This window comes from Phoca vitulina, unplaced genomic scaffold, assembly GCF_004348235.1.
Source record: "Phoca vitulina isolate PV1807 unplaced genomic scaffold, GSC_HSeal_1.0 scaffold61, whole genome shotgun sequence".
Lineage (NCBI taxonomy): Eukaryota > Metazoa > Chordata > Mammalia > Carnivora > Phocidae > Phoca > Phoca vitulina.
In genome coordinates this window covers 7203897-7229283 of record NW_022589764.1, presented here as the reverse complement: position 1 = coordinate 7229283, position 25387 = coordinate 7203897, and the positions used below count along the sequence as shown (strand labels likewise).

Sequence of the window (25387 nt, the reverse complement as noted above, 5' to 3'; positions counted from 1 at the left end):
TGACTTTTCTTGGTTTAGTAGGAACACGTAAGACTGTGTCAGATCTTGCAAAAAAGAACTCTTTCCAGCAATCAGACCAGAGTAGTTCGCTCAGGAAAGTCCATGTGAAATGAAGTGGTTTTGGTTTAAGAATCTGTCTATTATGATAAAATATACTCGAATAGAAGGGGCAGGAGATCTATGAAGCTTGATTTAAACTGTAACAACCTATTCTGATTTATAAAATGCATCAATCTATTCTAATAATAAATGATCTGTTTTTTCCTCACATAAGTTAGGGGAGTTAGACCTGTATTTTAAAATCCAAGCAAAGACAGGAAGCACACAATAATATCATGAAAAGAAATCATAGAAAATTAAGATTTGTGGGTAAAAAAAAAAAAAAACCCTCAGGTAGGCAGATAGTATACTTTGTGCATTTATAAACTAATTTCATTTCGGGAATCACCAATGCAAGCTATTAGCCATTCTACCTAACAAAGGCTGCTAACAGAATTGTGTTTTTACAGATTAGTATGGAGAGGACTGCAATCCTTTGTATCAAATGCCATATGAGTGAAAATTAGTAATAGTGTGTTTCTATAAAGTGATACAGTGGTTTTTTTCTACCTCGATTTGTCTGTCAAGTGTCTCAGCTGATATGCCAGTTATTCAAAGTGGTCTGATGATCTCATATGCATAGTCCATCCCCTAAAGTGGTACTGAGGAGAAAAACCACGATTCTGACACATTAATACAGGTGGGAATGGCAGACCAGACACGACCTCTAGATGTAAACATTTTAACATCTGTTCTTGCAGAGGTTGTGTTTTCTGGATAAAGGGCACAGTGGTCCTAAGCATGCAGCATGCACTGCTAGAGCATCTGTAGCCATAGCCAGGCAGAGGAAAGTAGGGGCCATGCAGGGGCCAAACACAACAAAAACCAAGCCAACAAGGAAATATTAAAACAAAACAAAACAAGAGATACTCTCAATCTTCTCTAGCAACCAAAACATATTAATATTGTACTGAAGGTAAAAGATATTAAAAACAAAAGTTTCTTTCAGCTGTATTAACTTGCCCAATAAAATGAACAGACCTTTCCCATCAAAGACTGCTATAAAACCAGAAAGACTGACAACAGAAAGTAGTTATTTTAAAGCTGCCCGTCTGAATGTATATGAAAATCAAAATTTGTATCTAAAAAGGATGTATTGCTCTGTTCAGCATCTAGTATGCTATAACAATATGAACAGGTATTAAGTGGAAAAAAAATTCCCTAGGTAAACAAAGTAATAAAATAGGTTCTTTACTTACAACTTCTCAAAGCCTTTCCTATGCTGGTGGATACAGTGCTGCCCCTCACTGTGCTGTCCGCCCCTCCCAGGGGGCTATGGCTACAGTATTTCCCACCCATTACTTGCCATTAAGAGTTCCTTTTTGTTCCAGACCAAGTCCTGAATCTCATGTGCAGAGGACAGCACTTTGGGGAACACGGACCCAGCCACCCAGCCCACTCAACTCTCCTTTCAGAGAAGGAAAAAAAATGAAGCCAGGTTCTAAGTCATTCCTCAGACAGGGGCAGAGCCAGAACTCTTGCTCTTTTAGTTAGCATTTGAGAACTCTGAGAAAAGCACCACTCAAGTGGTAATTCAAGAGGTGGGGAAATTTCGGAAACTTTTACTATCAAAAACAACTTTCATAACCCCTACATACAAATTATAAAAACTTAAAAGCAAACTCTCTCCAAATTAATCAGAAGACAATGGTAACTCTCAAAGGCATCTCTGATTAGTCGTATCATCTACTGTAAGGGTTAAGTAACAGGAAGTTTCTTACCTTTCCCTCAGAAACCCATACCAACTGGTTCTGTTGTTGCTGAATTGCTTCTTTCAATGCACCATACCAACCATCATTCATTGAGTTTAGGTTAATTGTAGCTGAAAATAAATAAATTAACAACATTGTTTTACAATTAGAACACTGTCAAAAGCCAGAATTCATTCAACCCTGAATGCATCAGCTCAATCATCATTTCTTAGTTATTTGAAGGATAATGTCTGAGGACACACACCTTTGAAATTTCTACTTTGGCAGTGTACATTTTCTTTGACTCAGCAGCTGTTAATGTAACAGGAAGCTTTCCAAGGCAAAGGTTATATATAGCTTTTAGCATTTGAACACAATACTTTTGTCTACATATTGTTGCCTAGATATTTTAAATTACATGAAGGCCTTTAATATACTCACTTGTAAAAAGATGGTGATTATTTTTACGAAGTTTATGAGACCGTTCATATAATTTCCTGGCACTTTTCCGAGATTCTGGACATAACCTCATCCTCATAGTTTTCACACCTTGCTTAGAATCAGGGTTAAGGAATACTACAATTGGATACCACTGGGCATAATTCAGACGATCAACTGCATTTGGTGTTACATCTAATAAAGCATGTTTGTCCTGGAGGCACACACACACACACAAAAAAACAAACAAGGACACAAGATACTGTTAATTAAGAATCATCACCTTCAAAAAAAAGTCACAGCCTATGGGTGATGGACATTGGGGAGGGTATGTGCTATGGTGAGCACTGTTTAAGACTGATGAATCACAGACCTATACCCCTGAAACAAATAATACATTATATGTTACTAAAAAAAAATAATAAATAAGAGCAAAAAAAAAAAAAAGTCCTTTGAAAGGAGGAAAAGAAAAGTCACAGCCTAGACTACATTCCAATGGTAATGGACCTTTAATCGGGCTCCAAAATGTCTCAAGAGTATGTTAGAAAAATTTGTAATCAGAATTCAATACAATTTCTGGCCCAATTTAAAAAAAAAAACTTCACCAGCTCACTTTAAGATAGCCCCAATACTTGCAAGTTGACAGTATTATCTGTGTTCTGTAAAGTGAAAGAGTGTACGAATTTAATGTTCCTGACGTGATCTTGTAGAGTAACAATATATTCCCTATGCATATAAATATCTTTTGATGCATGTAATACTGTTTCCTTGAAAGTTATTGGAATGCCCTTCAGTAGGGGGGCTTAATCTTCTTATGGTAGACCAGTAATACTTTTAGAAAAGCTACTTTACTACTTCCAAATTAACTAAACTCCATCCCACTCAAAAATACAACATTCACAGATTATAATGAAATAGGTCAATTTTTAATAACGTACCTGATCTATTATTTGCTTTATTGTATGAAGGCGAATAATGCCAGAGCTACGTTGGTCAGTTCCAGCATCTCGTGGTTCGCTTTCTATTCATGACATCAGAGGACAAAAACAAAACATCAAATGTGCATTGGTTAGACCAGTTTCTCAACTACTGGGCACTACCACATGCTGGGCTCTGTAATACTTAGTTATAGGGGCTGTCCTGTGCTAGGGCCTGTTCAGCAGCATTTCTGGCCACCTCCTGCTACATGCCTCTTGTCCATATTATGACCAATAAAAATGTCTCCAGGAGTGGCCAGTATCCTCAGTGAGACAGAACTGCCCCTGACTGAGTGCCACTGGGTTAGATTAACACTTCCCAACAATTCTGGGATTAGAGAAGGCAAGTAAGGCACTCGCTTCAAGAGCAGTATTCAATGGGGTGCCAAAAAACCTCAGCAATCAAGTAATACTTTGCTGCAATATGTTTGAAAGATCAAAATTAATAATCTACAATAATCTGTAAGTGAAAGGAGTAAAAATTATTTAAGACTGTCATTTGGGCAAGAAAAATTGTCAAACATGGCAATTCTTTCGATTGAAAATGAGATATTAAAAAGTAAATTTAGGGGCGCCTGGGTGGCTCAGTCGTTAAGCATCTGCCTTTGGCTCAGGTCGTGATCCCAGGGTCCTGGGATTGAGCTCCGCATCAGGCTCCCTGCTCAGTGGGAAGCCTGCTTCTCCCTCTCCCACTTCTTGTGTTCCCTCTCTCGCTGTGTCTCTCACTGTCAAATAAATAAAATCTTTAAAAAAAAAAAAAGGTAAATTTTAAAATAATATTGATGAGCTTGTTTCCATTAAAGGAAAACAAAATTATCAATTCTATTTTGGTATAAATAAAATATTTAAACTTGAAATAATGTGAGTTTTAATATACATGTTTTTTATGTTTTCCAAAAATTTTCTAACTATGTTCTGGAAAAAGACATTAAAAAAGATGTAAAAATATGTATGAATGGACACACTTTTTTTCCTTTTGCCTAACACTCTAGGATGGGTTGGCATGGCACTATTTCCAAATGTTTTACACATTGTAACATGCAGAGAAAATGACATTATTTGTACGGCCAACAGAGATAAACTTAGGAGGCCTCTTCTGGGTGGAGCCCCATCCAGCCACTGGGGGCTGACGAAATCAATACCTGGACAGGTCCACAACCCATCAGCAACAATGCTGTAGCAGACTGGCTGGGGAGTTCTGGGTTAGAGGCCTTTTTGGAACCTGGGAGCAGAGAAGGCTGTTAATTTGTAACTGAGACAGCCTGTGGTTTCACACTGGCAACCTGTCCCTCCCTACTGGTATATAAAATGCCAAGTGCAGCTTGAGCCAGTTACTAACCAAAAATCTCAGAGGCCCAATTTACACAAAGTTCCCCACTAAAAAGGCACAGCAATGTTTGTGACTCTGGTCACAAAGAAAGCTTGAAAGGCAAAGAGGAGCTCTGGTGTTTCAGTTCAGACAAAATCAGAGATTTGGAAGGACAAAGGTCCCACTGAAGGACAAGATGAATGACTCGAGAGAATGAGACTATCGTAAGATAAAGCTCCACGAGCAAACAGGGCAAAATTTCAAATCTGGTGAACAGAGAATTAAACAAAGAGATCAACTGGGAGTTTTGGTTGGAGAAAATGCTACTAATTCTTTAACAAAAAAGACTCTCATTGGACTCCGAGAGGATACATAACTAAGCTACCTGAATCCTTTTTAAGAGGCTGGCTGAAGTATAGAATAAACTCAATTAAAGCAATCAATTACTCCCTCACACAGAGCTTTATAAGTCTTCACACTTACTTTTCCTGAATTTATAAACGCTAAGTTTGGTTATGGGTGGGGTCACCACCAACTTCTTTAGGCCAAATGTTACCTACAAACGATGACCCAAAAAAACCTCTTCTGAAAAAACTAACAAACTGAATGGGGAATCAGAAATAAACTTCCTAAACTTGCTCAAATTTTACTATCATTTGTCTGCAAATCTTCTCAGTTTCATAAAATAAATATCCTCATTCAACTTCACCAACAACCTAAGTGAAAAGCAATATAATAAAAAAAGGCAATGCTCTGATTCTTTAAAAGTGTTAATGCGGGTCTCATCTAGTGACGGTAAGAACGACAACTACAAATGTAGGCACAACCCTTCGGAAGGCAACAGCCATCATACACAGCAGTAACCAGAAAATGCTCATGTTCCGTAGCTTATCCCTGCCTGTATTTGGGAATTCTAAGAAAATTATCATAAATATGGGAAAAGCTATATTCCTGAGGAAATAAATCCTTTGGGAAACAAAGTAGAGCAGAAACAAGCAAATAAAACAGGGACAGATTTCTGCATCCTTTATAAAAGTAAAATATAAAATTGAAACCAACTATGTATAAACAACAGAAAACTAATCAACCAAAATTTGGTTGCAGGATGGATAATAAAAAAAATAAGGTGGTATCTATTAAAAAGGAAAAGAGAATAAAGTTCCACACAAAAGTCTGCTTACAAACAGTAGTAGGGTGGAAGAAAATACAATAGGATAAAATTTAGGATGATGATGATATATGTCAAAATTAATTTTCTAAGCTTTCCAAATAGTGAATATTTCTATAATTAGAGGAAAAAAACAGTTTACGTTTTTATATATAGCTTACAGCAAGCCAAAGTGGTCATAACTAAGTCTGTATATTTAAAGTACCACAATAGCTAAACTAATTAAATAATAAAAGAATCTGTAAGCAAAATCTGTTAGGCATTTAAAGCACTATATCTTCAATATTTATATTTAACACTAACTTACTAAAAATGCCTACAATAATAACTGATGGCATGAACCATGCTTTTCTTACCCTTTTTATATACTTGTCTCTGTTAGCTCAATGACTGAAAGCACTGGACTGAAGCCAGGAAGGGTTGGGTTCAAAGTTGAGTTTTGTCACTCATTAGCTGGGTGTCATCAGGAAAGTTTAGAGTAAAAGAGGTTGGTTGGTGATGGTCCCCACCACCCTAAGACTTAAGTTGCTCAACTTCAGCATGGATACACAAATTAATATTTACCCCATGGTGATATTGTCAGGATTTATTAAACAAGATTGTGTACAATTTTCATATGACGCCCAAAGCTTCATAAATGGTGATTCTTTTTATTATTAAAGGGAATTAATGGAACAAGGACACAATCAAATTTCCCTCCAAATTAAATAAACTGGGTAAACTGCAAATTTTCACTTACAGAAAGTTTTATTTCTATTAAGTGAATGGATCAGACCCATCCTTTAGAGGAGTACCAAATAAGGTAATACCCTCAACCTCATCTAAGTCCGTCTTAAGGCCACTTACTTGCAATCTGATAAATATCTGGTTCCTCTCTTGCCAGCTTTTCTCTGGCAACATCAGCTATGGGTCCAAAGATAGTTACAGGCCTCAGAAACCCAGCTGGGGAGAAAGTCAAAGAAAAAATAACACAGTTTATACTTTTTCTTTCTTAAGCACATTGACATTAAATGGTATTAAGGTTAATCTATAAAAAATAAACTACCTTCTCGAAGAACAACTCTTTCATAGGCTGGAAACTTTGTTTGAACTGGCTGAGCTGACAAATCCTCTCTGCTCTTTCGAAGATTTCTCTTGGAACTGCGAAGACCCCGGAATCTCCAGAAGTCAGCACGGTCTCCCCCAGCTGTTTTCGGAAGTGTGTACTGTACACTGGCTAACTGCTCAGCCCTGGACAAGATAGAATACAGACAGATGGATAAATATATTTAAAAAAACAAAATGGAAAAAGATCCATAGATGAAACAAAATGTCAAAATACTGGACAGAATTTTACATGCAGTTTAAATCTTAATGGCTAAACTAAGATAAAGAAGTTTTGGAGCATCTGGGGGGCTCAGTGCGTTAAGCATCCGACTCTTGATCTCAGTTCAGATCTTGATCTCAGGGTCGTGAGTTCAAGCCCCACACTGGTCTCCACACTGAGCGTGGAGCCTACTTAAAATAAAGAAAGAAATAACAAAAAAACAAAATAAAATAAAATAAAATGAGTTTGTACAACTAAGTCAGTCATAGAGTGAATTCAATGAAAACTAATTCTTCACATTGCCAAAATTTCCCAGTGGGATTCAAGTCTTCCATCATCATTTACTTAACTTATTCTATGAGAAGTATCCAAACATTCATACCTGTTCTTATTAGGGATGATGCCTCGTTCTACTTCTTTATGATTTTTGCCAATTCGAATAGCGAGCCAAGAGCCTAGTTTCCCATTGTACAAGGTATCCACAACACGGAACACTTCTCCTTTGTTAAAACTAAGTCCATAGGGAGATTCCTTTTCATATTCAAAATGGGTTCTAATATAGAAAGAATCTCCTACATCTGATTCTACAATGCGACGATAAACTAAAAGGAATCAAAACAAAAACATTATCAATAGCTAGTAAGATAAGAAATTACTCTGAATAGATAATGTGAAGATGCTGTAGTAACAAAACCAACAGCATTCAACATATGTTGGATCCTTCCCCTGTGTGAGGTACCACATTAGGCATTCTATTTCATGTACAGCACCATTACCTCATGAAATAGGAATGCTTAGCACCTCCATTTTGCAGATGAGGAAAGTAATGCAGAAACAGATCAAGCAACTTGTCCAAAACCACACATAGTGCTATTTATATCATCTAACTTAATTTTGTTGCAAATATTACAAATATTCCCATTTTTCTAAATAAATGGTTCTCAAATGAGGGTAATTTTTCTCCCCCAGGGGATATTTCACAATATCTGGAGACATTTTTGATTGGGTATGTGTGCTACTGGCATCTAGTGGATAGAGGCCAGGGATGTTTCTAAGCATCCTACAATGCATGGGTCAGCTCCTACAAAAAAGAATTATTTGGCCCAAAACGACAATTAGTGCTGAGGTTGAGAAACCCTGTTCTAACTGAAAAGTGTAGCTGCCTAATCAAAGAAAATTAGGCATTCTCTTTACTTAATGCTAACAAAAATGTATTGCTTAGACAACATTATTAAAAAATTTGGAAGCTAACTGTATACTTTTGTATGGTTCTGATGGCTAATAAACAACTAGGATTTTTCTATGCCTTGTGAAGAGCTGGATAGCCTTCTACTTAAACTAGAATGTCATAAAGACTGGTTCTATAATCATGCTTTCTAATGAGCATAGTGTTTAAGACTGTGCCTCTGAGTGACTTAAACTCTGACATTAACAAATTCATTTATCACTCAACTTTGAATGATTTATTTAAAAATGGAAATTAAAATCCCTATTTAAATTCTCAGAATTCTATAGATTTTCTCCATTTTCTGACAGTATCTCACCATCTTTCTTCTTCTGAGCCAATATGGTCACTTCTTCTCCTTTAGGGAGGTCAAGTAGGAAAAGAACAGCTTCTTCTCTTATGATGTTTGTGAAATCTACATTGTTTACCTGTTAAAATATATTTCACAAATTACTCTTGGCCATATTTTAAGATTATGAAAATACTTATCTACACAGAAAAAAAAGATTCTCAGACTACCTAATTTGGAACTATCACAGCTTTCAGAGGGAAAAAACTGACTTTCCTTTGGAGAAAAATAATATAATTTAAAATACGTAGAAAGCAAATAAAATGAGTAAAGGTGTAAATTCATTTAAAGAGGAGCCACAATGCATCCTGGCATTAATGGGTCATCTACTGCAAAATCTAACCAATTTAGACCAAAAAGACAACTCCTAATTCCAAATATTTATTATTATAAACTCTCTGGCTTTAAGTTTTGAAATTATAAATTCCACGAATGTAACTTAAAACTAATATAATGTTGTATACCAATATACCTCAACAAAAAAAGATTTTCTTTAATTTCCTGTGAATTTAGTAATAGAGTCTTACTTTTTACTAGTCTCTGAAAAAGAAGTCAGAAGGAAGTAAGATAAAAAGAAACAGGGTATGCATTGTCCCAACTCTGTAAGAGCATCTGTATGATGTAGGCTCAATGTCTGCAAGCTCAGTATGTACTTATATCAGAAGCTCTTAAGGACCAAAGGAAACTTATCAAAATGTTACTGGTGACTATATGCAGGATCACAGGTAGATTTTCTTCTTTTTACCTTTTGAAAATTTTCCCCATTAAAAAAAAAATTAACATGCACTACTTTTATGATATAAAACAAAAGCAAATTATTAAGAAATAATTTTAAAATAATGTACATAAGGGTGCCTGGCTGGCTCAGTTGGTAGAGCATGTGACTCTTGAGCTCAGGGTTGTGAGTTTGAGCCCCATGTTGGGGGTAGAGCCTACTTAAAAAGGAAAATAACAGCTTTAAAAAAATAAAATAAAATGATGTATGTATGCCCTGATTATTTCAAATAGGATATGAGGTGGTTAAGAGATAGGTCTGTTTAATTTCTTTAGTATAGTGAACATCATTCTCCATGTTGTGTCTGAGTACAATGTAAGTATCACCAGGAGGAATGAAAGTACAGTGTCAGATGGAAGCCAGTAAGTCAAAGATGATAGCTTGACTTTCACAGAAGTCTGAAGGGAAAGGACAGATGGAGGACGATGGCCACAGCAGCTGGCACAGTGGGGAGGGGACTCAGGCAGAGCTCAAAGTGAAGATTCTGATGGTGGGCTGCTGACATGAGCCCTCAAAATCGAGATGGAGACCTGTAGCAAGAGAAGCAGGGAGCTGCTGACATTCTCCAAGCTTTAGAAGAACCATTAAGGAAGACTGGAAAAGAATTTACAAGATTAAAAGAGCACTAGAATGACAAGTGTTAGGGAATCTAAGGAAGAAAGGACTTCAAGAAACATTACTTAAGACAGTCAAAACACTGCTAGGAAATAAAGGAAAACGAGGGCTGAGGGTGCCATTAGGTCGATGATGGCTTATGAAACTTCAGATTGAGTAGTGGTTATGATGGAAGTCAGACGATAAAACTTCAGGACAGTGATGACTGAAAAGGAAGCAGAGTAGGGACTGACAACAATTTCAACAGCAAAAGGAGAGAAGTAAGACAGTAAGACAGGATGAACGAAGAGCCAGAGGAGAGGGAAAGAGAAAAACATGAGCAAAGCAGCAAGGTTCTGATCTGGAGACTGAATCCAGGACAGGGGGCAGGAGGTAGCCAAATGCAGGAAGACCTGAACAGAGGTGGCAATGACAGTCTGCGCTGGAGAGGTGGAGCAAACAGGAACTCACATTTAATAGATGATGATCTTCTGGTTAAAACAGGACATAGTTTATCTGCCAACAGATTTGGATGTTTTAAGGAGACAGATAAAGATGATACTATATGACTGGACAGCATCGCTTATGGCAAAGATAGAAAAACAACAACATCAAAAGAAAAGAGACCACACCTAAGCTGGGCTTTCTGACTCCTGTAACTGGTCCTGTCTCTTGTGGGGTATGAAGCTTCAGAGCCAAGGCAGCTGACACATTTGCCCGATGGACACCCCATTTCCTTGCATGTGAGCCATCCCCAGGGTAAAGAAAGTCCCACAGAGCTATGTGGACTGCTGCAAGGAGTGCTCCCTCTCCCATGGGAGAGGAACAACTGGTGGTAAGTTGTGGCCCATGTCAGTCTTGCCAGCCTGAATGTCTAGTTGAACTTAAAAAGACTACTTGGTGGATATTATACGGATCTAAGGCCTATTTTTTTTTTTTTTTTTTGGTAGGTTCTACATCAGAGATTAAAATGAAACCAGAGGATCACACTGTGTAGTTACACATATCACAGCAATAAACAAGAGCAAATGCAGAAATGGGAAGGGACGAGGCCAATACAACCAAGACCAGACGGATTCCTCATCTGAATGGTTATTTGGTTCAAAAGACTGTGACTTAAGATTACAACTGAATTATAATAATAGGTTTGCTGTATTTGATGTCTTTCTCTAAAGATCTAAGTACTTTCAAACCATATCTCTGATATACTGACATACCCTGAGAATTTGATCACCCTCTTCTAAGCCTTCTTTGGCTGCAGGGCTATCTTCTAGAACACCAGCTACAAATATTCCAACATCATTTCCACCAGCCAGGCGCAGACCCACACTATCTCCTTTTCTGAATTTTACCAATTTCATGCTGGGCCTGTTAAAACAAATATTTTATTTGAAACGGTTAAAAGAAGCTTGAAAAGTTACAGTAAACTGCTACAATGAAAACCACACTCAGAATGAAACAAAGGACCATCATCTCTGAAATTCCCCTCATACCACTAATTTACTGAATACAATTTAGTATTAGAATTCCAAATCAGCTTTACTGGCACTTTCTTTTATTCTCTGATTAATAAGTTTTAAAATATCTGAATTTAATATGCAATTATGGTTTTACAACTAATTTATAAAACTACTTTATAAAAACAATGTTTTCCCAACTCTTAGTGCCTTGGATGCATGTGGGGCATTTGCAATGGTTAAAAACATCTTCCTTTTTTTCCATTCCAATTCATACCATATCATCTATACATAGAATAACTGAGAAGTACTGTTTTTCAAAGGTAGAAACTGAGGCATAAATTGACAAATTTTCCTAATACCAGGGAATCAAAATGAATCTCCAAGCATTGTGATCGCCACATCCAAGAGATAGTGGTTTTTAAACTTGGCAGTTGGTGCACTCTGACACAGATCACTTACTCTGCAGTCCCTTTGAATTTTAAATAAAAAACTTATCATCCTTCAGCCTTTCTGGATTAGTCACATATTCAATCTCTGCCCTTTTCTTACTAGACAGAGAATGGAAAAAGAACTAATGTATGCACGTTCTTTTATAATCAGTGTAGTGCCAAAACCTTGTGATAGTCCTGAAATAAAAACTAAAGGATGTCTTAGAAGAATGGGTAGGGAGAAACGGTAATTACAAACTACGCTTTAAGGTAATTAATTACAAATTACATACATAATTACAAATTACCCATCTAGGTTTCCGTAACTCTCCCACTTTTCTAGTCAAGAAGACACACAATTCTATTACCTATTCTGACATGAAGTGCAGAAAAAGTCCCTTTCCTCTTAATTCACTAAGTAACAATGAACAAATGATTAGAAGCCAATGAAAGTAAAAAACACAAATCAAATAAATGAATAAGTGAGTTGAGGAAAGAGGGGAGGGGGTCTAATTCTTTTAAAACAACTAAAGACCACCTTAAGCTTTTAGATCTTATAAGGTATTCACACGTGTCCCATTTCCTTACCTAGAATGACCATTTACCACATGTAAACACCAGAGCCTGTAGGTTAGATGAAGTCACTCACTGTCAGGGTTGGTGGCACCCTTGGTCCCTCCATGAAAGTACTGGCCAGTGTTACCATGGGCCATGTGAATCACTTAGCTGTGATAGTGTCCACTTTTCCAGGTCCTCTCCCAAACCAACTGTACAGAGAGTTTTAAACACTTCCTCAAAGTCCTTGAGACTCCAGGTCCCTGGTAGTCCTTTTGTAACACGGACTGATCTAGTAAAAATCATTGATTGTAGTCTGCATCCCTTAGTAAAATCTGCCTTTTTAAAGGAGAGCTTTAGGCCCAGTCTCAGTGTCATGTACCCCAGATGACTGACATTTTATATTCTGCTTTACTGGCGTTACATCAACTACTTGCAATAACAAAAAGTAAATCCATTAACCACTTCTGTCCCAAATCCAGTCACTGGATTTGAATGAATAACCAAATGTTTCCTGGCTCAGCCCACAACCTCAAATCCTCTTTAGTGTCTGTTCTTCAGGGGTCTCTTGAGAAATAGGTCTCTGGAATTAATCATCCCAGTTTTCTTAAACCTTAATGAGTTATAAAATCTTTCAAGCAATTCTGAAGAAAAGGAAAAAGGAAACTATTCCTTCATAATTTATAAAATTTTGAATTATCAGTTATCTGATATTAACACAATATATCATTTTAATCTTGTGTCTTACCCATCTATTTCAGTTCTTTCTCTCTATCTAGCTGGGTCTTGCAGTAACAACCCAATTTCCTTAAGCAAAGAAAGGTAAGAGCAGGGGGGGTCTACTCACTTAAAAGTTTGGTTATTTTGAATTACTCACGTCATGTCCCTTTCACCACACAGGCAACAAAAGACTAATTTGATGATCAAGATGGTTTGAAATTTACATCTCAATCTCATTAAGTATAAAACAGAACAGTAAAAGGTGTGGAATATAAAAAACGTACTTTTGAGTTGCTAACTAATCTAGAACAGGTTTTCAACCAAGGGTGATTCTGTCCCCAAGAAACATTTGGCAAAGTCTGGAGACATTTTTGGGTGTTACAACTGGGAGGTGCTACTGGCAGCTGGTAGTCAGGGATGCTGCTCAACATTCCACAATGTGAAGGACAGTCCACCACAATAAACAAGGACCCAACCCAAAATGTCAACAGTGTTAAAATGGAGAAACACTGGTGTTTGTTTTTTTAAATGCTAGGGCAATAGAAAACTCGTGAAAATTCTGATTTCTAAGCAGAAAACAATTTTTTGATTTTTGTAATTCCCAACCTAAAAACTAGGTAGGTGACAGTGGTGAGAAAGTCACATCCAAAGTTTCTTTTTTGTTCTCTAATCTCTAATTCTATCATATAAATAATGTGAAATAAGACCTTAATCATAGCATTAAGTGGTATACACCCTTTTAAAAAGGATATGCAATATGGTTCTCAATTGAATTCTCACTTTAAATAATGCTGAATAATGGACAGAGAAGACAACACAAGTTTATAATCGCATTACCGGAGAATCCCATCTTCATGAGTTGAATTAGGTAGGACACCATCAGACGGACTGACAGGTAAATCCACATCTGGTTGTCCAACTTGAGCATACACAGGCTTTGGTTCTAAAAGAAAGAAAATTTAAAAATTGTGCAGGAAGCACTTTATTAAAAACTGGAATAATAATGTAAGCAACCGGAAAATACCAAACAATAAAAAGCCCGCAAAATATATATATAAGAATTCATCAACAAAAATATAAGCTCAGAAAACCTGATAAGGTACATATATATTATATATTTTAAAGTACAGAGTACAGTTATAAATTCTGATGTCTTTATAGCAAGTATGCACATTACATGGTTACCTGTGCCTTCCAAAGCTTCAGCTGTTAGGGTCTGAAAAATCTGTGGGTGGGGGACAGGGAGAGGAGGAAGAAGAGGAAAAAGAGAAGAAGAGAGAATCCCTACATTTCTTTAAGACAGTCAAAGCAGCCTTCTTCACTGTGGTAAAATTTGTTTTCAAATATCTACATTCTTGCTACTGAACAAGCAGAGTAAAAAGATTTGAGAGAAGAAACTGAGAGACAATAGAACCCAAATCTCCTGGCCTCTCAAGCAAATGGATCTTGTCTGGTCTCACATACATCTCTACAGTGTATAACTTATAGCGTTTATGAAAACACTTTCAATAGGTAAAATAACTTAAAAATTTTTCTTAAGCCAATCTAATATTTCTCCTAAATAAGCAGTGGTGAAGAACAACTTTACTCATTGTGAATAGCTGCTAACTATGAATAATTTCTATCCAGAAAAATTTTTTAAAAACTCATGAAAGCCTACTGATCCATGCCAACCTCATACCCATAAGGAATATGTTGTAAGTCAAATACAGAAAAATTCAAACACACGTATTAGGAGAAGCAGTAGTAGTAACTGTAGAAGTAACAATAACCATAATCACTGAAACATCTTTAAATTGTCTGTAAATTCTGACAATTATTTTATTTAATCTGATTGCAAATGTTTTCTGAATGTAGTATTTTGCTAGGCTTACCTGGAAGAGTGGGTGCTTGTTTCTCATTTCTCTCAACTACAACTTCTTCTACCGTTTTAGGTGTATGATCATCCGCATGCTTCACAGGAGTTGAGACAGCCCCGGGTTTAGAAATTCTTTCTTCCTCTCTGCTCCGGAGACTACACATTATTTTGTAAAATTTAAAAAATTATGAGCATAAAGATGATTGTGAAAATCATTTGTAAGAGAACAGTCTAAGAACAATCAAGCAAACTTTGAAAAACAATGACAAGGGATTTGCTCTAACAGCTATCAAAATATTATAAAAACCTAGTAAAACTAGAGTGGTACTGCCACAGAAATAGAAAAACAGATCAAAGTTACAAAACAGAAAATAGATGAATCTATCCCCAGTAGTAAAATTTATTATGGAAGTGGCAGTTCAAAATTGTCAGAAAAGAACATGTTATTTATTTAATAAATGATGTTAGGACAAATGTCCACAAATTTAGAAAGATTAGATCTCTATGCATATTAATGACAAAAATACGATTTCAGATGGAATTTAAGTCCAAAACATATTTTTAAAAAATCTGTATCATCGAAAATAGTGGACTGTTAAAAGTAAAACTCAAGGCACAAAAACCCTCATACACCAACAACAGTGATTACATAGAAATGCAGGTAATTAAAATATATATATATATTATTTTTTGGTTATGCCAAATGAAATGAGGTTTTTTAGTTCAAACAGCTGAAATACGAGCTATTTCATATAGTTCGACCTCAGATATGTAATGAGTTTAATACCTTCATATTTACATACTGACCAATTTATATATTGGCCTAACAACACATATATATTTGTATATATATGTATTTGATATTTAGAACATATAAGGAACTATAAATCAGTTTAAAGGAGACAACTCAAGAGAAAAATGAGTATTAGGAAGAGACAATTCACCAAAAATATATACAAATAACAATAAACATGAAAATATGTTCACACTCACTAGTAACTAGGAAAATGCACATTAAAATAGAGCTTTTAATTATCTCATCATTCATGCGACCTTTCTCACAATAATATAAAACACAGGGAAGGACATGGAGAAACAGGTACTCACACAGGGATGGTAAAATAAATGTAAATAAGTACAACTATTTAAGGGCAAAATGGGAGTTACTTATTGAAACAAAAAAGGCAAACATGCAAAAACCTGTAATTCCACTTCTAGGTTTATCCTAGAGAAACACATACATGTCCAAGAATGCATTTTTCCCAAACTTTTTGTTATGGAAAATTCCAAACACGCATAGTAATGCAGAGAACAGTATCATAAAAATCTCGTGTATTTCAAAAATTTTCAACATTCTATCAGCAATTCAATTTGAGGCTAACAGTACCTTAACACCCAAACCTTGACAATGACAGGACAAACAGAGAAAACAATAAATATTTTAAACTATAAATGGAGGAAAAACTTCTAAATAAAATGCTAGCTAAGGGAATATAGTAATGTATTAAAAGATCATTTTACAATGATCACAGCAGGGTTATTTCACAAGTATATGGCTGGCTTAACATTAGGAATCTATCACATAATTCATTATTACATCCAAATATTACAAGAAAAAAGTATCGGTCAAACAGGAATGTGAAAAAAAATTCATCAGCCATTCCTAACAAAAATCACAAATAAAGCAAAAATACAGGCAATACAATTAATAATGAGACTATTTTCCAAAACCAAAAGCCAAGACCATATTAAACAGGGAAATGCTGAATGTATTTACACTAAAATCAGTAATAACACACAGTGATACCTGCCAATACTATGGTTATTTATCACTATTTTGAAGACTCAGATGATATAATCATGAGATAATAGGCTTGAAATACTGAGGAGAATTTTAGTGAGTATAAAAGAATACAAAACAAATTATATAAAGAAAATTATAATTACATTAAAAAAAATCAACAGACTTTCCTCAATGTCCTCTATAATCAGAAGAAATGAAAGGGAAAAGTATGCCAGCAACAATAGCATCAGAAACTGTAAAACGCCTGGAGAGAATCTGTACAATCTTAGATTGGGGGAGATTTCCCCAAATAAGTAAGATAAACATCCAGAAGCCATAAAGATGAAAACATTTCACTTTTAAAAATGTTTAATTGCACAGGAAAAGGTATTATAAAGACTTATATTTACAACGCACTCCCCAAAAGAGCTCCTATTGACTGATGAAGAAATGAAAAAGAACAACACAACAGAAAAATGAGCAACAGAAATGAACCTAGCAATTCACTAAGGAAGCAATACTATATATATAATACTATAATACTATAATAATAATCATCTCATAAAAGATGCTCAGCTCCAGTAATCAGGAAACCATCAATTGAAAATAAGGAGTTATCAATTTGCAACCATCAGATTGGTAAACATGGAATTCTGAGAAACAAGTGTAGTCTCAAACATTACTTCTGGAAAGTAATCGGCATTATCCATGAAAATTTAAAAATAATACCAATATACTCTTTAATGACTTCAGAAATAAAAAGAGCCAGTATATGAAATCATGGACAAAGATGCTTATACAACAGTGACTGCACAAAGACCTAGAAACAGAATTTCCATAATATGTAAAGTTTCTCATCAAAAGAATAAGATGGAAGGATGTTCACCCTGTATTGTTAAGTAAAATTAGTTAGCTGGAAAATAGTGTGCAGAGTCTGACCTTTTTTAATTAATTAAAAACACACACAGAACAACCTTCTTGGGTCCCCTACCTCCTCGGGAGCTTTGTATATCTCACTTTGCTATCACTCAATAAACCTTGCTTTGCTGCCCACAAAAAAATAGTATGATATAATATAATAATAAAATCACAAACTCTATATATGATACTTTTATTTGTAAAAGTATGTGTAAGTACGAAGAAAGGTTTAATTCAAGAGCAGTGGGAAATAGGGTAAGGTGGAGTTGACCTATTTTACTCATTCTAATAAGCATACGTTGCTTTTATAATTGAAGACAAAAACTAACATATTAAAATAAGTTACAATGAAAGAGAGCTATATGTAAAGCCACGAGAATAACTCTGACACAAGATGTGAAGCACAAACTGCAGAGTATCTATGGTGTGACATCAAGAGGTGTCTCCATAGCTCTATACAAACACACATGCATGCACATGCCCACATGGAGAAAGACCTAGATAGGTATAACCAAACAGGCAACAGTGTTTCCCCCGAGAGGGAGAAGTAGACAAAACCGAACCCAAGTGGAATTTGAGGTCTACCTATACTATTTCAATTTTTACAACAAAGAATATGTACATATTACTTACGGAGTGAAGATTGAAATGTTTTAAAATATTTTAAAACAATGTTCATTTTAAAATAATGTTTATATTTTTAAATGTAATTAAGTCTAACTTTAAACAAAGAATTTGGTTCTATTAATGCATATTATTAGCAGTCTCTTATCAAGAAAAAGTTTCTTCAGTTACCCTCCTGAAAAGATAAAACATAGGCATTTTTCATAGTTCCTATTTTCTATTCACTTAACTATTCTATGCGGGTGTACTCTAGTTTTAAGTTATGTATATTAATATGAGCTGCACGTAGGTAAAACAGTCTTTTAAGAAGAACTATAAAAGTCAAGGTATTTTCTAAATCAAACCAGAATCAACTATTTTTAATCATAAAAGGTCAAAATTTTTAGCCACTGCTTATGTAATAAAATCTCATGTACAATTAGTCCAAGAATAAATACAATTAAGCTTTATCCCCAAACTGCTCTAGGCACCTCAGAGTGTAAAGGGCAGTAGAAAATAGAAGATTCTCCTTATATTCTTTATTTTGCATTAAAAAATGCAAATGATGTATTACAAATATGAACATTTTAAAGAGAATGAGATTAAAGAATGCATAATTTTAATAGTTTTACAGATTTATTGCTCTGCAACAAGCAAATTTTAAACTGCTTTAAAAAGATCTAAAAACAAATATTTACAATTGATTTTCTTTCTTATAACTTAAACTTCCTAAATTTAAAATGACTGACATTAATGATAACTACCATCTTGGTAACTTAGAATCAATTATAATACTTTAATGTAAACATCCTCCGTAATGATAACCAACAAGTTTTCATTTGTTGTGCAATAGGGCTCCATCACATAAAACTGCCAGTATTTTCATCTTCGGTTAATTATCATCCCGTATTGCCCATCACCTTTTTTCTTCCCCCCTGTAACAACTGTTATGACTTAAATAACATTTCAGGTGGATGGAACTCATATTATTCTATGAAATCTTTCATACAATTAATATTTGGAGTATTACTACTCTTTTTAGTGCATTTCTGTTATCTACCAAAAGATGGAGGCATTATTCAATAATACACGTAGATCAGGAGCAGTGTTGTTAACAGGATTATGAAGCAAGTCATCTATGTAAATTTTCTAAAATCCATATTAAATGAAATGAGGTAAAATCAGTGAATACACTTTATTTAACCCATTACATCCAAAATACTATTTCATTAGGTAATGAAATTATTAATGAGGTAATTTACATCTTTTTGTGTGTGCTCAGTCATCAAAATCCAATGTGTTATTTCACACTTAAAATACATCTCAATTTGGACTGGCCACATTTCAAACACTCAGCAACCACATGTGGCTAGCTAGTAGCAACGATGTTGGGCAATGCAGATCTACAGTTACAGTACAGGAATAAAATAATCAAATTTTCCAAACATTTAAAAAGTTCTATTATGAGCAAATGTGATCATTACGTCTACTGCAAGACAAAAACTGAATTCATCTATAATCAGTGGCGCTTATCAAAAGAAACTGGCGAGGCTGTGACATTGAAAACACATTTTCCTCAAATCTTCCGTACATGATTCTACCCAACTGGCTCTGAAATAATATCTAAGTTTTACCAAAAAAAAAAAAAAAAAAAAAAAAAATTTTTTTTTTTTTTTTTGCTATTAAGAGGAAGGCTGACTTTATACAAAAACCACTTCTGTCCTGAGTCAGCCTCATGTTTATCCACATACTCTGGCTCCGAGTAGCCGAGATGGACATTTCAGACATTCTCAAGGACCTCAAGATCCTCTTGAGGGCATTTCTGTTTTTCCCCTGGAGGGTAGGAGACAGGGTTTATTTTCCAGAGTTTTCATTTGTACATCAATCTAATGGCAGTGATCCATTTATCTAGAAGCTCTGGGCTGGTTAAAAACTCTATGGAAGACAGTTGTTAAGAGATGGTGTGGAACACGGTCTCTGAAGAGTTTTTAACAGTTCACATAAATGAATTCATTGTAAACAGCCTTCTTTAAGCCTTATCCAGGCAACTGTGTAAACTGGGTAGCAGAGTAACATACACTCTTACCAGATCAGCAAGGAATAACAAATTGTTTTAAGTGAAAAACTTCAGGTATAAGTAAAATCACAAGCGTTTGGGCCTATAGGTAGAGGGCAGGTGGCTTGGTCAGGGGATCTCCCTCTGGGTTCTGGTGTGTGTCCCCTCAGCAGGCTCCTGCAGCACATAGCAGTCAGCAGTTTTCCCCAATGGCTCCCTAAGATGGTTTTGCAGTAAAGGTCTCTCACAAGATACTTGCCCAGGAAACTCCTGTTCCAAGCACTCTACAGGGAAAAGTTCCTGCAAGTTCTTCTGGTGACACACCACAGCCAAATTCTCTGCCATTCAGTGAGCCATGCACGGGTGTACCTTTTCCAACATGGCTGGCTCTGAGCCCTAGGGATGGGTTGGGGAGCCTCTTCTTTGGCATTCCATCACAGCACCAGGGGGAGTGGATGTTCCTATACCCGATTCTTATATTCTTTAGTGTTCCCTTTACTTCTTACTAGCTAATCCTTTGTTACTCCAATCCTGTTATATTTAATCTCTTTACATTAAACTTGCTGGGTTCACTCCACATTCAGCTTTCTGTCTTGACAGGACCCTGTCTGACAAAACATGCCAGACCGCCAGTTCTTCATGCAGCTTTCTTTCATGCTTCTAGCTCTCAAACACCTTCTCAACTGACTGGTCAGTCATGCCTTATTTTAAAAATGACCCTAATATAGGAAATAAACTTGAGGCTTGACCATTCACTCCAGTAAAACCTTCTTTTATAAAACCAACTTCAAACTCCTATTACATAGTAAATGACTTACCCTAAAAAAGGGATTTATACTTTTTCAGAAACTCACTTATTGCATAAAGGGAGGCAAGACCTATAGAACCTAGGATGAAAACAAAAACTAGATACTAATTCCTTTAAAGGCTACTGGCTATCTCAGTCATAATTAGCAATAAAGATATGTTTAGAAATTAACTTAACCATATCCCACAGCTTTTCTCCAGTAACAGGAGAGTTCAGCCGGGAGGGATAGAAGAAATGAAAAAGAAAAACTAAAGGCACACTCAAGTCTGACTATTTAGACTGTTGTGACCATTGCTCAATCTTCTAAATTTTATATAGAAACAAAATATTTATACATTGTAGTTCCTCCTTAATAGCAATAAAAAAATTATCTCTTTCTGCATGGCACATACAGAATTCTAGGGATGACAAAGGCAGAGAGATGCAGAGAAGTAAAGAGTGGTATGCTGAGAAGGCAAGGGAATAATTATACCTGTTTTGCATATTTACAAGCTAATTTCCCACAATTTAAGTTTATTCTTTACATATTGTAATCTACTTTCTAGAAATACATGTGTGTGTATATGTTTTTGAAAAAATTTGAGTATCTAACTGCTCATTATGGCAAATGGCTTTCAGGTGATAACAGAGATACAAACTTGTATGAAGCTTATCATCTTACATGTTCATTTATGATGGTGATGATGACTAACCTGGTCCATCTGATTTAGAAGGAAAACATCTGTTGTTCAAACTATGATTTTTGTAGAAATGCATAATTTTTAATAATGAGAAGGACTAAGGAAGACCTTTTTTTAATTTAAGGATAGCATCGTTAAGCCTTCATCAGTGGTATAATGATTATCAGGTACTTAGATTAATATTTGGAGTAAAATGACCTTTTTTAAGATTTATTTATCTTAGAGAGAGAGAGAAAGAGAACCCCAAGCAGACTCCCCAGTGAGCACAGAGCCCGACGCAGGGATCGATCCCATGACCCTGAGATCATGACCCAAGCCAAAACCAAGAATTGGATGCTCAACCGACTGACCCATGTAGGTACCCTACAGTAAAACAATCATCTGATTCAGAGGTACATTTGGTTGATTTTACAACAAGGGGCCAATGTTGCAACACTCTCATTTTTTATGAAGATTCTCACAAGGACAACACAGAAGATTGTTCTACATTATTTAAATCTGGAAATAAGAGTATTCATACATTTACTATTTTTAACACACGTTACCAAGTGGACAGTCCATTTTTAAATATCATATCTTATGTTTTATATTGTACTTGTATAAGAGCTGATGAATTAAATAAAATTCATACTTTTACTTTTTAAATTGCGGCTATAAAGTATAATATTTAAGCCTGCTTTTCTGCCATTAGATCCATAAACTCCCCTTAGGAGTTAAAATTGACCAGCAATCATTGAGCACACACATTCTTACACTTGGGTTTCTAGTCAATTACTAGAGAAATGCACCAACTATGGTCTTTCCTCAGCCTGGCTCCTTAGAAAGCATATCAAATACAAAGCCTCAGCTTGAAATTTTAACCTGGCGACCTAAAATTCCCAAGGACTGAAAACAAGTTGGCTCTTATCTAAGTAACAAAAGTTCAGGATGGGTCATCAGTGTTCCACTCATTTTTAAATGTTAGACAAAGAATCTTACCCCAAAAAACCCTAATTCAAGTAATAAACAACTTTTTAAAAAACTTCCATATTTTTCCTACTGAAACAATTTTTTCCAAAACAAAAGAAAAACTTCTTAGAACTCCAATCACTCTCTCCTTTGCTCTTGTGATCCACCCACACAGATCATCTTACTGTTATTCCTAGTTGAGAAATGGCATGTGCTATTCTTATTCTGTAATAATCTTCATCGAGAGAGCTCTTTCTTACTCATTTCAAGATGAGGTCACTTTAGAGAAGCCTTCTTCTCTGATCATATTATCTAATATTGTCCCCTCCACGTTCACTATCATACTATATCCTAATTTTCTTTATAGTACTTGCCACTAAAAGAAATTACTTTTTCATATTTCAAAGTTACTTATCTGCTTTCTTCACCTGGATATAAGCCCTAAAGTTCTGTGACAGCATGGATCTTGCCTAGACTGTTCAGGGCATAATTTATAACCATATATTGATAACATATACATGATATCAATAAATATTTAGCTTAGTAAGAATTAGCAGGATAATGTCAAGATTACCGGTAAAAAAAAAAAAAAAAAAAAAAATCCTTGAGCTGTCACAGTAAAATGTTCACGGTGCTGCATCAACTCACAACCAACTGCCTCAGTCCAACTGGAAGGCACAGAAGCCAAGGGGAAGGAGTCATTAATCGATTCATTATTTTCACTGAGACACTTCAGGAATCGTATCTTTCTACCTGGCCCTTTTTTTCAAAGATGAAGGAGAAACCAAAAACAAACAAACATGAAGGACTTCATAGTCTGAAAAAGAAAATGTAGCAGTACCTACAACAAGTTAATTACCAACATTATCACATGTAAATCTCGTTCTGAATAAAGCATCTATCTATTAAACAGGAAGTAATAAAACGTTTTTTTACTTAAGACAAAGAACTAAAACCGAAGATCAGGAAACAAAATCTGAAATTCACCAGTCACAAAATGGGCACATCTCCACATTTTATTTTTTTTTTATTTTTTTATTTTTTATTTTTTTTTTTTTTAAAGATTTTATTTATTTATTTGAGAGAGACAGAATGAGAGAGACAGCACATGAGAGGGGGGAGGGTCAGAGGGAGAAGCAGACTCCCCGCCGAGCAGGGAGCCCGATGCGGGACTCGATCCAGGGACTCCAGGATCATGACCTGAGCCGAAGGCAGTCGCTTAACCAACTGAGCCACCCAGGCGCCCACATCTCCACATTTTAAAAGAGTAAAAAGAAATGTCCAACTGATACATGTAAATGTCTCAATAATTTTTAGCCTATTGGCAAAGTTCCAGAGAGAGAACCAAGTAATATCTGACAGAAACTATATATACTAGAATCAAAAAATATTTATAGCTCTCTAATATCTAAGAAAACAATTATGGAAGGTGTAAAGTGTGTAAGTAAAAATAATGATCTTTAATTTAAAAGCTAAGACTTTTCTAAGGTATTTAAGCAGATACATTATATGCATATATAGGTGTTAGGATTTACCTGGCACTCCTGGAGAACAAGATCATGAGCTTAAATTCAACCTTGTATAGTAAAAAGCTGATAGTAAAAGGTGGACCACATAGGAAATGGTTTTCATCTCAAATATATCAGCTTAACTGGGCTAACCACTTGGATTTAGTCTAGAAATTTCTCATTTGTAAAATTCAATTTTACTATCATGCATTTACTATATCATAAACCATATCAATACTGATACCACTATCTTCAGAATTTAGTAGAAGCATTTTCTCTCAGGAGAAACAATGAATAAAGAGAATATTTAAAAATTTTACAAAGTTTCAAACTTCTTAAAACACTGCTTTCAAGTACTTCAAAAGCAACCATTTTGATTAAACAGATATGCTAAATATAAATTAAACCTTTTCTATTTGTTAAAATACATTCCCTAAAAACTTCAGACAACAACTTAGGCCTTAAATAACCTTTGTCAGTTTATGGAATGCCTGAGTGTAAGTAATACAAAACATAATCTTTACAATGCAAATTCAACATTATCTTAGTCTGAGCTTTTACTACAATACAATTTTTTCAATACTGCACCTGCTTATGATAATCAGTGGCATCACAGTCACCTTTACTGTAACAGTTCACAGGACAGGACAAAAAAGGTAAACTGTTACCCAAGGGGGAAAAGTCCTAAGACGGATCTGTTAAATTAAACGTTACACAGTAGGGGGAGTAAACTATACCCAAGCAGAGGCTTAGAACATAGCCTGCAAATCAAATACTCTCTAGATGTGCAGGGATCACAGTGAGACCAGTCAAAGAATCTTCTCACTGAAAGCTACTTGGTTATCACCATGCAGCAGTGCCACGAGCTGTGGACTCTCTCAGTATCCCTAGCTCCTGGAGTGCAAGTCTTAGCCCAGAGTGGGCTCTGAAACATCACTGAATAAAATACAAAACAAACTTGGCAACAAGCATCAAGGTATAAGGAAATCCCTGTAGTAACTCTCTCTATACACACATTGTTTTTTAGTTTAAAAACACGACTATTTTAACATTCTAGACCAGGGACTGGCTTTTTCCTTATATGGCTCTGTGAGCCATAGTCTCTGTTGCAACTTCTTTACGCCATTACAG

General features: G+C 35.4%; 1 protein-coding gene across 15 annotated transcripts in view; it reads right to left on the bottom strand.

The window, feature by feature from the left end:
• TJP1 (tight junction protein 1) overlaps nt 1-25387 on the bottom strand; it is a 239816-nt gene that overhangs the window by 23094 nt on the left and 191335 nt on the right. For all 15 annotated transcript variants that reach the window (XM_032391257.1, XM_032391259.1, XM_032391260.1 and 12 more), the window contains 10 exons: nt 14969-15108; nt 13932-14037; nt 11149-11299; nt 8533-8641; nt 7371-7590; nt 6728-6912; nt 6529-6624; nt 3167-3249; nt 2232-2442; nt 1821-1921 (listed from right to left, as the gene is read on the bottom strand). In XM_032391257.1, the coding sequence (XP_032247148.1) occupies nt 1821-1921; nt 2232-2442; nt 3167-3249; nt 6529-6624; nt 6728-6912; nt 7371-7590; nt 8533-8641; nt 11149-11299; nt 13932-14037; nt 14969-15108 (1402 nt within the window). The remainder of the gene's footprint in view (nt 1-1820; nt 1922-2231; nt 2443-3166; nt 3250-6528; nt 6625-6727; nt 6913-7370; nt 7591-8532; nt 8642-11148; nt 11300-13931; nt 14038-14968; nt 15109-25387) is intronic.